The 12,852-nt window shown below is 40.6% G+C and overlaps 1 protein-coding gene across 2 annotated transcripts in view; it reads right to left on the bottom strand.

Annotated features, from left to right (window-relative positions):
- Positions 1–895: 895 nt before the first annotated feature.
- Positions 896–12,852, bottom strand: part of PSMD14 (proteasome 26S subunit, non-ATPase 14) — a 90,015-nt gene continuing 78,058 nt past the window's right edge. For both annotated transcript variants that reach the window (XM_018556687.1, XM_018556689.1), the window contains 5 exons: positions 10,751–10,858; positions 7,726–7,800; positions 6,689–6,814; positions 2,898–2,960; positions 896–1,114 (listed from right to left, as the gene is read on the bottom strand). In XM_018556687.1, coding sequence (XP_018412189.1) covers positions 1,016–1,114; positions 2,898–2,960; positions 6,689–6,814; positions 7,726–7,800; positions 10,751–10,858 — 471 coding nt within the window. In that variant the 3' untranslated portion in view covers positions 896–1,015. The remainder of the gene's footprint in view (positions 1,115–2,897; positions 2,961–6,688; positions 6,815–7,725; positions 7,801–10,750; positions 10,859–12,852) is intronic.

Raw genomic sequence — 12,852 nt, 5'->3', positions numbered from 1 at the left:
TAATAAATGCAACCCAAATAGACTTAAAGTAGTATTAAGGTCTGGGCATTTTTTACCATAAATAATTCTCAGCATTAGGGTAAAAAACAGCCCAGCACCTTCCCCCCCGTCCTCCCCACACTTACCTGTCAGCTACACTCGTCCCTGCCCTTCCTGGTTGCGGGGAGAGGATACTGTTGGCAAAGGAGCAATAGGCTCCTTCTGCCATCAATCAAATTGTTGGGCGGAGAGGGGCGCGGTCTGCCACAGGGCTGTGTGTGTCTATGGACGCACACAGCCACTGTGGGCACGAGCATGCACGGGTGCCTCCATTAGCCGATGGAGGCACCCGTGTAGGGGGCAGGGGAAAATTGCTGCGGGGACCCAATAAAAAAACGAGGAATTACAAACTTTTAAAGAAAAACGGCAAAAGCCTCAATCAAAGGTGGGTCTCCTTGTAGGAAATATTTAAAAAAAAAGAAAGGAGGCTTTATTATCACTATAAATAATAGGGCTGATATCCAAAAACTGGACCAAATGAGAGGTGATTGTTTCCTACATCAGTACCAGCATCCTCGCATCACCTTACACCTAATTGCATGCTTGAGGCATCTCCTCCACGTTTCCTGCAGATTTGGTACATTACGTAAAAAGGGGTTTTAATCGAATAATATCTGACATTAAAAAAGTGTGTTGCCCATAGCAACCAGCTCCAGGCTATCATTATTCTAGGTATGATCAGACAATGAAAGTACTTGACAAGTAGTAATGGGCACCTGATGCACACTCTCCAAAGACCGCAGTAAACTTTATTTCAGCAAAACAGTTTTTAATCCCATGAATAGGATTTCCATTGAATTCATGAATTTTAACATTTCAGTTTAAAAAAAAAAAAAAAAAAAAAGAAACCCAGAAACGTATGGATTGAAGCTTATTGCGATTTATACACAGTATTGTGAAATATAAAACAGCCAAGAATGTTGTCAGCTGCTTCCATACATATTCTGGCCACAGACACACACCCACAATTCACCCGCTATTTAAATACAACCGTGTCCAACATGGCTGCTAAACACTGGACAATATTGGAGGTCATCAGCACATCCACATGTTCCTCCAAGTGGCGCTTGGGATCCTATAGAGAGGGAGATAATAGATGAAATTATATAATAAACATTACTAGCAGTACAGAGTACAAAAAGGGTTATTTGAAGCTTTGACAGTTATTGAACTTAGAAGATCTACATTATAACAAGTGATGAAGGCACACAAGTTAGAGACTCCATAAGAAGTCAAACCAGGATCAAGATGGCAGCCATGGAGCTTTAAAAAGGAAAACTCTTACAGAAAAGCCAAATATTGTTCTAAAACAAGAAGCTGTTGATCAGACACCAGTTAACATGTTTTCCCTCCTTCCTTGCAATGGCATACATATATATTCTATAGGCAGGACACAGAAAAGACGATACCATTATACCATTAAGCCAAGTTTTGTTCCTCAGGGTTTTCGGCCCGATGAGCCATGACATGAGCAGCAATATTCTGCCTTGTAACAGGGGTATGTTATATAACAATTTCAAATACAAAAAAAACGTAGAATTCTTCCTAGAAACTGGCCACTCTCAGATGGAATCCTGAGCCATAGATCTTCTGCCTTTAGGAAGAAAATAAACTTTTGCTAACTGCTTTAAACATATTCCACAAGAACATGTCTGAGGTTATCCTGATGCTAAAAAAAAAAAATGGAAATAGCCCATTGTAAAGAAAACAGGAAAAATTTAGCTGCGGTCCAAATGTCGCTGTGTTCGGAGAGAAGCTTGCTGAAGAATCTGGCACACTACAGAGTATGTTGTATGCATGGTCCCCCTCTTTGCTCTGTGGTTCCTTCTGGTGGTCCCTACGTTACCAATGTGTCTTGTAATGATGTAGGGTCCAGCAGATGAAGCCACAGAATGCAGTGAGGTAACCAAGGATCTGACACTCCTTAATGCAGACACTTTTTGCAGCAATCTTCTTCCCTCAACACAGTGACGTTCGGCACCACAGACAGTAGGACAGGTAAGCTGTTTTCTTTGTAGGAAGCTCATCTGTTCAATTTTTTCTTTCCTTTTTTAAACGGGGACAAATGCTTTTAAAGTTGAACTCCAGGTTAGGGTAAAATTTACCCTCAGTGAGGCACCTCGCACTACAAGGGTTAAATGCTCATTCTGTCTTGTGCCCTGGTGCCCAACCTGTGTTTGCAGTGCAGTCCATGGAACTCGGCACTCCGTAGTGGGAATATTGATTTGCAAAGTTGTTGAGTTGTAATGGCAGTGATCTCTAGCAGTGTAACATTTCCCCATTCTCTGTCTCCTGCAACATGACTCCAGTCTCCAAACACTTCTGTAGCACAGTCTCTGACAATATTCTTTACCAAGTCTACAATAGTCTTCTGTAGCATTACATATAATTTAATATGCGGCTCTTCGGCGACGTCAGGGGCCACATTAGAGAGGCCTCGCCTAGACGACAAGCAATGGTCTAGTAGAATAGGGATAGGCAAAAAATAAGCCATTTCACAAAAAAGTGGTCAGCAATTTGCCTATGCATGCATTTCACACAAGTTTGCACAGATTTTCACTTCTCACACAGATGATTAACAGCATATAGTGAAAAGCTGGCTGCTCAGGTGACTGGGAGACCTCCACCTACATATTGGAGTGGTAAATATAAAGGGTTACTATACAATATCTTGTGCAATGTGTGCAGCCAGTTTTAGACTAAGTTCCTCTGTGGGTAGTAGGTGCTGTGAATAGCTTCTGAAAAAAATATCTATACGAGTAAAAAAAAAAAATGTATCTGATTTTAGATCTGTGAATAGGAAAAACACCTTTCAAGGCATGAGACAGTTATGGGACAACCATATCAGACACATTTACCTGTTTCCCAACATTCTTTATAGCAAGTTGCTCGGGGGTCATCTTATCTTCTTCCTCTACAGCCTGTGTACATAGAAGAAAACAAAATCATTAGCAATGTTATATATGCCGACACTACGGGGACTATTAAATAAGGTAAGGAGCTCTTCATAGAAGCAAGTAGAAGAAAGGATTTACTGCTCCTGGTAGAAAGAATATTCATCACTGCTTTATGCAGAGAGCATATTTACCCCAAAGTCACGGCTCCATATAGACGGCACATATACCCAGAAGTCACTGCTCATACAAAGCACACATTTACCCACAAAGTAACTGCTCAAGGTAGAGAACACATACACCCCCAAAGTGACTGCTCCATTTAGAGGGCACATATACCCCAAAGACACTGCTCCACGCAGACAGCACATATACCCAGAAGTCACTGCTCCAAACAGACAGAACATATACCCCAAGGTCACTGCTCTATGTAGACGGCCAGGGCAGTTCCTATAATGAGGAGATCTGGGCAGCCACAGCGTCCCAGGTTGTTAAGAGCACTTAGCAAGCTGTGACGTTCTGACCGGCTTCCCGCCTCTGTCCAGCTCACTGACGTCATCGATGACCAGAGAGCGGCGAGGGACACTCTGGCTGGAGTCCTGCCGAGCTCCTGGCAACTAGTGAGAGTCAGTGAGCTGGGCGGGACCGGACAGAGCCGCTCACAGCACTGCTCTATATAGCTGTTTCAGCCCTTCCCAACCCGCAAAGCAACACCCATCCGCTGCACCTATCTCCACTGAATCCCTTTGCTCTACTGCCTGACACGGCATATATGGTAGGGACGGCCCTGTAGATGGGCACATATACCCCAAAGCTACTGCTCCGTGTAGAGCGCGCATATAACCAGAGTTTAATGCTCCTTGCAAAGATCACCTTTAACCAGAAGTACTTTCCACTTGTAGAGGGTCATATTAATCCGACATTCAGAACAGAAAAAAAAAATTATATGCAAAAGACAGTAACCAACCTCCCACAGAAGACAAGATGTCCGACATGAGAACCACATGTACATGATCATGAACTGGAACACCAGAAAGTCTGGCTTTGTCTGTTGGCCATAATTACATGCTAATTGGATGCGCTGCAGAGACCATGTAGTGCTGCTTGCAGTGGCCCATTTGGTCTATTTATAATCTGTAGCATCAGCACCACTATCCAACATTTTCCTTATTAACAGTGATGCATGTCCTAGTATGTACTTGTCATTGCAACACTATTGCAATACACATCAAACCACTAGTTACACCCTATAGTAAGATGTTATTACATGCCAATAGAACAAAAGGGCATGAAACAAATGAAACTGATGTACAAAAGTGTATGGCACACATGGACATATGTATTCAACATGCAAATGGTCACTGCCTCCACAGATATTACAAAGGCTTAATCAAGCATTCTATTATTACAACCTCTCAGGTTTAATGAAATAATAATTTCATATTAATTAAATAAGCCAACAAAGCGCTGGCAAGCTCCTCCTTCCCTTTTCTTATATCATTTAGGCTTTTGTTTGTGTTGTGATATGGGAAGGGGTGGGGTAGGGTAAAACATTATTAATGATTGCTTTAACATGACAAACAGGATGCCAACAAATTGTAAATGAATATACTCTGACCCCAAAGTCATTCAAACTAAACATATCGACAATGTAATGGCTGACACCCACCACCCTCACTGGCAGCAGACATTTTGAAAAAAAAATATGAAATGACAACACATGCTAGAGGCTCCATTACTAATCAGTTCCCACTGTACGGCGACATGAACTCCCCTCTGATATATGTAAATGGGATTCTGTAATGAGCCAACTAGAAAACCAGCTTTGCATTTTTTAACCATTGGAATGCTAAAGTATGCTAATAAAGTCATTCAAGAGCAATCATAATAAAAGTGAATTACTAGACAAATAAAATGAGAATTTGCTCTCTGCTGCAAACACAGAAAATTCTGCAAAGACAGAAAAATACCTGTTGATGTTGCTAGTGAGCTTCTAACTTCCTGTAATAAGCTGACATAGCTGTCACTGCTGCACTAAATTCCAAAGCAGCGTTGTCAGCCCTGCCCAGTTCTTCCCTACTGGACTACAGACCAACCCCTTATGGTATCAAAATGAGCAGAATGGGAGGTCTTCTGTGGTCCAGCAGGGGAGGGCTCTGAATACTTGGAATTTTAATGGAGTAGAGGCGTAATTCTAAGCTCACTCCAGGAGGTTTTCCTGCAGAATCAACAGGTATTGCAAAGATGTAGAGAGAACTGGTCTTTCTTTAGATTTATGACACACCAGCAGTAGCTACCAGTAACAGGATTACTATAGAGGGTAAAGAAACCATTTATCTGTTTCAATGGCGTAGTTTCCACGCTGGATCAATCAGAGAGACATTGCTCCCTCACCGGCAAAAGTAATTCTACAGTGTCTGGGCCAGCTAGCATGACACAGCAGAAACAGGCAAATGGTTTATTTGCCCTCTACAGCATTCCTCTTCCTGGTAAGTTGCCACCAGCGAGGATCTCTAGTGTGCCACAGGCTTTAATAATGATTGTCATATGATTTTTATAACCTGGTGCATCACAAATCAATCCTCTGACCCCACTCATTGTACATGCTTTACAGCCTCACATGTGTACAGGTAGAATAATTAGTAGCCGGAAGTGCTATTTAACTCATATGCAGAAAACTATGAATTGCTGGTGGGACCAAGGGACAGAGTTGAGATATACAGCCACAACCTATAGCTCACCACTCTACTGCTTCTTGGGAAAAACAAATATCGGACTATTGCTAGTGAGATAATTTTGGAAACTATAACTGAAGCTTTGGGAAAGCTGTATGCAGATGAGGCTGCAATGTAGGTAAGAGAACCCTGTGCTGCTTCTAGGGTTAGTAAACTAAAAGCATTCCGATTCCATGGCAGCAATGTCACCACAATGATTGTAGCATGAGAATGGTTCTCTGAGATGTCACATTCATTTACATAAAGCTTACCATAGATTTTGGCAGTAGCTGTTTTACTACTTTTTCCTTTCTTCTCACAAGGGAAATGCAGAGATTAACATACACAGAAACTGGGTGTAAAAAGATTAAGGTCTTTATACACAATCCATTTCTGTTCAGTATTTTTGTGAGTTTCCTCTCTAACTGATCTGAGACTGAATGCATTAGTGTGACCGTTGTTCGCATATCCACTTTGCTGACTGGTGGGATCGGATATAATCATGTCAAGGTTTCATGAAAAGTGCAGACAGCAATTCATGGAGGAAGGAGGATGCTTTGGTATCCGACACTTCCAGGTGTGTCAGATGCTGCATTGTCCACTGTGTGCTGTGGTTTCATCTGCTACTGTGTCTTGTAGTGATCAAGTTACCATAGTGCACAAGGGGAGACACAGCATCAGTCACACCTCGGAATGCTTGATACCAGCGGCAGCTGTAGCTTGGCAAGTTAGAAGGCTAACCTGTCCAGACAGCGTTACTTTCACAGCCTGGTTTAGCCTAATTGGTCTGAAACCAAGAATCCTGCCAGTATGCATTTTTTGGGGTTCGTCTAAGGAAACTTTAGCAATCTGTTGAAATCACCGAGGAAACAACTCAACTATTCACCTAGATGAAATGTAACAACGTTTTAAAATTAAACATAATAAAATGCCATGAATAGGTATATGGGCATCTAAATTTAAGGCTAAATATGTAATACATATAAGAGTGCACATCAACATAGATATAGAAAGTAACACTGTATGCTGCACTTCAGTCACCTTGTTGTAGTTCTTTGCCAACTCCAGCATCTCTTTCACCACCGTCTCATTGAGCTTACAGTGCTCACTGTAATCTTGTAACGTCAGACCCTCCATCCAACTCTTCTTGTGTAAATTCAACAGCATCTGCAATATGAAAATGATGAATCATCCTCACTAATCAAGGACTATATTCTAGAAAACAAACATAGGTTAGCTTAATAAAGTCTCAGGTATGCTAATATTGATTAACGTATTATCCGCAGAAGATAACAAACTGAAGAAGTGAAGTAGATCATTAGCAGTGAAGTGTTGAGGAAACAGCGTAGACTGCTGTGACATCCGGGTTTTGTTTTTTTTTCCCTGACAGCCACGTTTCTAGCACACTGAACATTAAATGTCTTTATCTATTACAGGAGGAATCCTGTCAAACAACTCAATGTATAGTTAAAACATATAGAAAGAAAATGTTATCTGACAAACATGCTGCATATACTCTTCCGATGCACCCAACCCTGCTGTGATATGCCTGCATAGCTTGAAAAGGGCTATGAAAAGCGGCTGCATTGGCCTGCAGTGTAATCCCTCCACACTGGTGATACCCACTCTGATCTGGTTCTTACCTAAAAGCCCATCCAACTACCTCTGCCTTCCTACCAATGTGCCACCATCACTGGCAGACTGGCTGACGGCTTCACCTTCTGTAGTCCATAGGGATGGAGCCTTACAGCCACTGCTCTAAAAAACTGCCTTTCAACACAGAAGTAACTACTGGACATTGTGTGGCAGACAGCACCAGGGAGAAGGTGATTATTGCAGCAGAAGCTGCATTTTTGTGTTAGGGAATTTAAAAATGTATTAAATTTAGAACCTGGAGATAGGTTTTAAAGCAAATTTGATCATCATTTTTACACTTCAGAAGTAAAAGTCACCACGAGCTGTCTGCTTTTACCTTAGAAAAGCTTCCAGCAATAAAAATGAAATCTGAAGAATTCCAGAACATGAGTAGTACCAACACATAGACGTTGAACACATGAAGGACAAGATTAGAAGCTTACTTTCTGTTCCAGTTCATTCTTTCTGTAGTTGATGGTAATAGAGTAGTAATGCCTGTTAAGACCGTGTATTAATGCCTGGAAAAAATATTAAACAACAAACTATTAAAACATCAAAGAGTCACAAGTGTAGATACATAGCACAGATGGGTTAGGCCTGTGGTTTCTAATGCAAATTCTATTGATTATTTTTTTTAAATCTCAATTTACTTTATCTACATCATCTAATTAAACCACAAAAAAGTGAGCCTTATCTTAATGTTAAGGACCACACATCTTCTAGAGGTTTTTTCCAAGCCGATGAGAAAAATGACTGACAAAGTAATGGTCTAACAGTTGATAACTTACATTTATAGATTATGCTTTCGAATTCTCATGCTATGCAAAATAGCGGGGCCTTTACAGTCCACTAACAGCAAACCATCTGACCATCTCTTGCAGTGACTGTGAACCCTTCAATTGCCCAGTAATGGCCAAAGGTTTCATAATACAAATGTATAACACTAAAACACCAACTTTAGCACACAGTTTCTGAATGTTATCTTTGCTATGCAAATAGGGATACTCTACTCAACACTGGTTTAATGGTCCCATTTAGGTCATGGCTCCGAACTTCCCTAAGACTCTCTGCTCCTGCCGATATCCTGTAAGATTTCCGAAAAAAGGCCTGCAGAGAACAGATAGCCTTGCCTTGGGAGCACACGCTAGAATTGAGGTCAAGTGGATTCAATAAAAGAAAAAAAATCAAATAACATTATCATGGTTAAAAATACTTATGTTTCACTAATTGAGATTAAGGGAATTATATGATAGATTACAATACAGAGATGGTGGAGAAGTCTGGTGATAGCTCTACTTCATGTCACCACTGCTTAAATCTGCCTGTACAAATGACAACAGAGTGCATGTGCAGGATCTCAGCATGGGGTTGACTTGATTGACAGCCAGGTCTCACCCCCAACCTATGTGGACCATAAGAACATGGGGGCAAAAGACACAGTGGCTTAGTGGTTAGCGCTTCTGCCTTGCAGCACTGGGGGTCCCTGGTTCGAATCCTGCCTATCTGCAAAGGAGTTTGCATGTACTCCCTGTGCTTGCGTGGGTTCCTTTTGGGTACTCCGGTTTCCTCCCACACTCCAAAGACATGCTGGTAGGATAATTGCCTCCTCTCTAAATTGGCCCTGTATGTGAGATGGGGACCTTAGATTGTAAGCTCCTTGAGCGCAGGGACTGATACAATTATATAAAGCGCTGCGTAAATTGTTGGCGCTATATAAATACCTGCAATAAATAATAAGACAAAACAAAGGTGCTGCTACACAGTGACAAAGACAACGATATTTCAAGGACTGTTGTCCAACAAGGTAATGCTTGTAATAAAATAACCTGGAGCACTGGGCACAGGATTGTCTTAAGCTTAAAGAAATGTAAAACCTCTGAATGAAAAATTAGCTTATAGCTAAAAGGGGATAAGCTGGAAGATGGAGGAAGCCAAACACAACCTTGAAATTAGGTTTATAAAAAAATATGCAGTATTTACAATGCATGTAACCTAAACCACACTTTAAAGTGGAGCTGCACTTTAACCTAGGCCCCAAAACAATTCCTAATTGCACACATCAGCTGCAAAACAATTCCTAATTAATTGCACATAGAGACATCACAATGTAGCAAATGTGCTTTTTTTTGTCTAAAAGGAAAAAAAATAAAGAAAAAAATATGGATCAAATGACTCCATATCAGTTCTAGAGCAGAACTATCGGCATCTCTAAGAATCAACAATTACCGTAACTAAGAAATGAAGCTAATTATTTGAAAGTGGCAGAGGCAGATTGTTATGTTCAATTAGTAAAAACCAGAGGCAGAGTGGGACGAGTTTGCCCTGGGGTCGAAACACAAAAGGTCCTTAACCCATATAAAGAAATAATGAAGGAGGTAGATGTTTATGCTGAAGGTCACCAAACGTTGGCTAAAGGGTCTGGAGTGCTCAATTCTCTGGAAACTTGCATGTATGGACTTGTCCAAGCCCAGGCATAAACAACTTAAAAAAAAAAAAAAAAAATATTGCAAGATTTTTATACTCGAGTAATGATGATTCTATACTAGATATTATTGACGTTTTACATTAAACACAGCTGGACTTTCAGCCCATGTGCATTTTATTTGCGGTTTGAAGAGAGTAAACAAAAAAGATTAAAGACTTTAAAAAAAAAAAAAAAAACATCAAAAGGGACACAACTGGTGTTGGTGATAATATCTGTAAGAACAAACCACAAACAAGACTGCTGATGCCACAAATCCCCAGACAGTGGTGTCCAACTACAACAAAGCAGGTCTAGAATTTCAGCTTCACAGGGGAAGCTACACCTTGGCCTCAAAGATCAGGTTTTGAAGATAATCCAACAGCAAATGCTTGCATTATCAAGTGGAATTAGAGGGTTGCAGTGACCGTAGCTGTTTAACTATATTATTTTAGGGGAAACAAATTAAATAAAGCAGGTAAAAAATATAAATAATTAGCATTCTTGAAATATATGTTGTGGCAGGTATCTTGGCCTAAAAGGGTTATGTATTACACTCTGAGCTTTTTTTCATAACTTTGAATAGAGTAGAACATAGATAAAATCCTTTTTAACGTGGCAAAAAAAAAAAGGAAGAAAACCTTACTGCCACTGGAGAGATTTCCCTTTACGTCCTGTTCTGTAGACACAGCAAAAAGTGAAAAGAAAGCTCTACAACGTGAGGGATAGCGATCACCAGAACAAGTGACCCACTGAAAGATTTCCCCTCTAATCCTCATCTGGTGACAAGTCTACATTTTTAGAAATTGGGGGATTTGGGAACTGAAAAAGGGCCAAGTCATGTTTTAGACTAGCCACATTATATATTTATAACAATGTACACTTGCAGCTGTGACTTCTCTCTTCTTAGATTAATGTTGCTATGTCTAGTAATGTAATGCTTAAACGACACCCTTGGTACAGCTTACTATTTCTGCATGTTGTATACAAGTCAATTGTACCCTTACCTGTATGGATGGCTTGTTTAAGTGACCAAGATTTGAAGTGGTTTGCCTTGGTTCATGTCCCAGAACCATCATGTTGGCATTAATTAATCGGAAGGCATCAATAACAACCTGAAGAAAAAAAAAAAAAAAAGAACATGTCAACTCCTTATTGGATATAAGAACAGAACAGCAGTGGACATGCATGATTGGCTCATATCTATGTTGGCATTATGCCCAACACTCATTTAATTATAATATTAATAAATAGGACCTCCTGCCGATCGAGCCATCAGGACATTTGTGTCTCTCTGGAAGCAAAAGTAACACCAATTATTGTTTTTTTCCTGCTATTAGGGAGAAATATATTTATGAACAGTTATTTATAACCCAAATTATGTATTGACATTAATGCTTTCCATAGATCTGACACCTACGTACCGGCCTATCTTCTTCAATGTCAGGAAGAGGCTAAACATTAAAGTGAGCACCAGCTAAGGGACCGGGTTTACGGCCCAGACCTGTCACTTCAATTACTCTAGAAAGATATGCAGAATGACAAGGAAATTATACCCAGCTAGGAACAAATCAGATGGCTTTCATAAGTTATGGCCAACAACGTCTACCTGCTGACAATCAGTTTTTCATAAACTCTCCCTAAACAGGCTGAATGGTCCGAGCAAGCCCACACAAGTATATAAATCAGGAATAAAACCTCAGTTTGTAACTGAAACAAGAAGTCCATCAAAATATTTATGTTGGTCCAGGCTGGATGCAAATAGAAGCCTTAGGATTTTCACCCTCTGGGAGGAACTTGGTGGAGACATTTCTATACCCATGTTCGCAACTCCACCAACTTGTCAGGCACAACGGACCTGATCTACTAAAAAAGGGACCACTGCATACTGATGCTACCTCAACTATGAAACCCTATGCTTTCAAAATGTATTATTCATCCATGCAAACATGGAATTATTTTGACAAGTGCAATATAGGAGTAACCCCATGTCAAGTGTGGGCTATTGTTAAGGGAATTAAAAAAAACAACTTATTTTTAAAAGCATCAGAGATCCATACAAGCCATGTATATAACATACATATACATGGCTTAAAAAATCCACTTGTCCGCTCGTCTGACGAGAGGACGGTGGAGCCCGACGAGCAGCTTCCCGGCCGGCCGCCTGGGAGCTTTACATTCAAGCGATCGGGCGTCTCTAGAGACGCTCGATCGCTTGCATTAGCAGCTGTCACTGTCGGTCCCGAGATCCGCTGTGCCAGATGCAGCCGCGACAGCTCTGTGACAGGAGATCAAAGGGAGTTCAGTATACGAACTCCCTTTGATCTCCTCTCAGTCCCCGAATGCAGGAAGTGATGTAGATTACATCACTTCCTGCATTCAGTGTCACTCTCCAGCTACAGAAGCTGATGTAGCCGATCTCTGCTTCATCAGCTTCTCTGGGGGTCCCTAGGTGACATTAGGGGTCTTGGAGACCCCTGATGTCTCCATAAAGAGGACCTGTCATGTAAATTGGCTATCACATAAGGGGCTTCTTAGCCACCCATGTAATAGCAATGAAGCTGTGTGTAAAAAAAATAAAAAAAATAATGTAATACTAAAATTAAAGAATCATAAAAAAATAAAGCATAAAAATTAAAAAAAGAAAACATTTTTTTAAGTCCCAGCCCCCCACATACACACGCAGATATGCGTTGGGTGCGCCTACGTGCGAAAACGACGATTGCGCCTATTGTGCTGCACATGTTAAATATCACCGCAAACGTCTGAGTGAGAGCAATAATTTTAGAGCCATTAATCACTGATAATACTAAACTGATGAACAGTAAAATAGTTTTAATCGTCGCCTGTGGGCGTTTTTTGCGATTTTGTAAGTGCATGCAATTTTAGGCTTGACATGTTTGGTGTCTATTTACCCGATGTGACCCCGAATTTTATGTTTTATAAAAGACAATCGCCAGTTTTACAGAGTTACTAATTAAAAAAATTAAAATTAAATAAAATAAAATAGAATAACAGGTTTTAAAGCTAGCATTGAGACATAACAAAATGTTGTAGTTGTTTGTATCTTAAGAAGTCCATCGGATGGGTGCCCCACTTGTCCTTCAGA

Source organism: Nanorana parkeri, unplaced genomic scaffold (assembly GCF_000935625.1).
Source record: "Nanorana parkeri isolate BGI_ZX_2015 unplaced genomic scaffold, ASM93562v1 scaffold247, whole genome shotgun sequence".
Taxonomy (NCBI): domain Eukaryota; kingdom Metazoa; phylum Chordata; class Amphibia; order Anura; family Dicroglossidae; genus Nanorana; species Nanorana parkeri.
The sequence above is the reverse complement of the archived record's forward strand: the minus strand, read 5'-3'. Positions and strand labels throughout refer to the sequence as shown.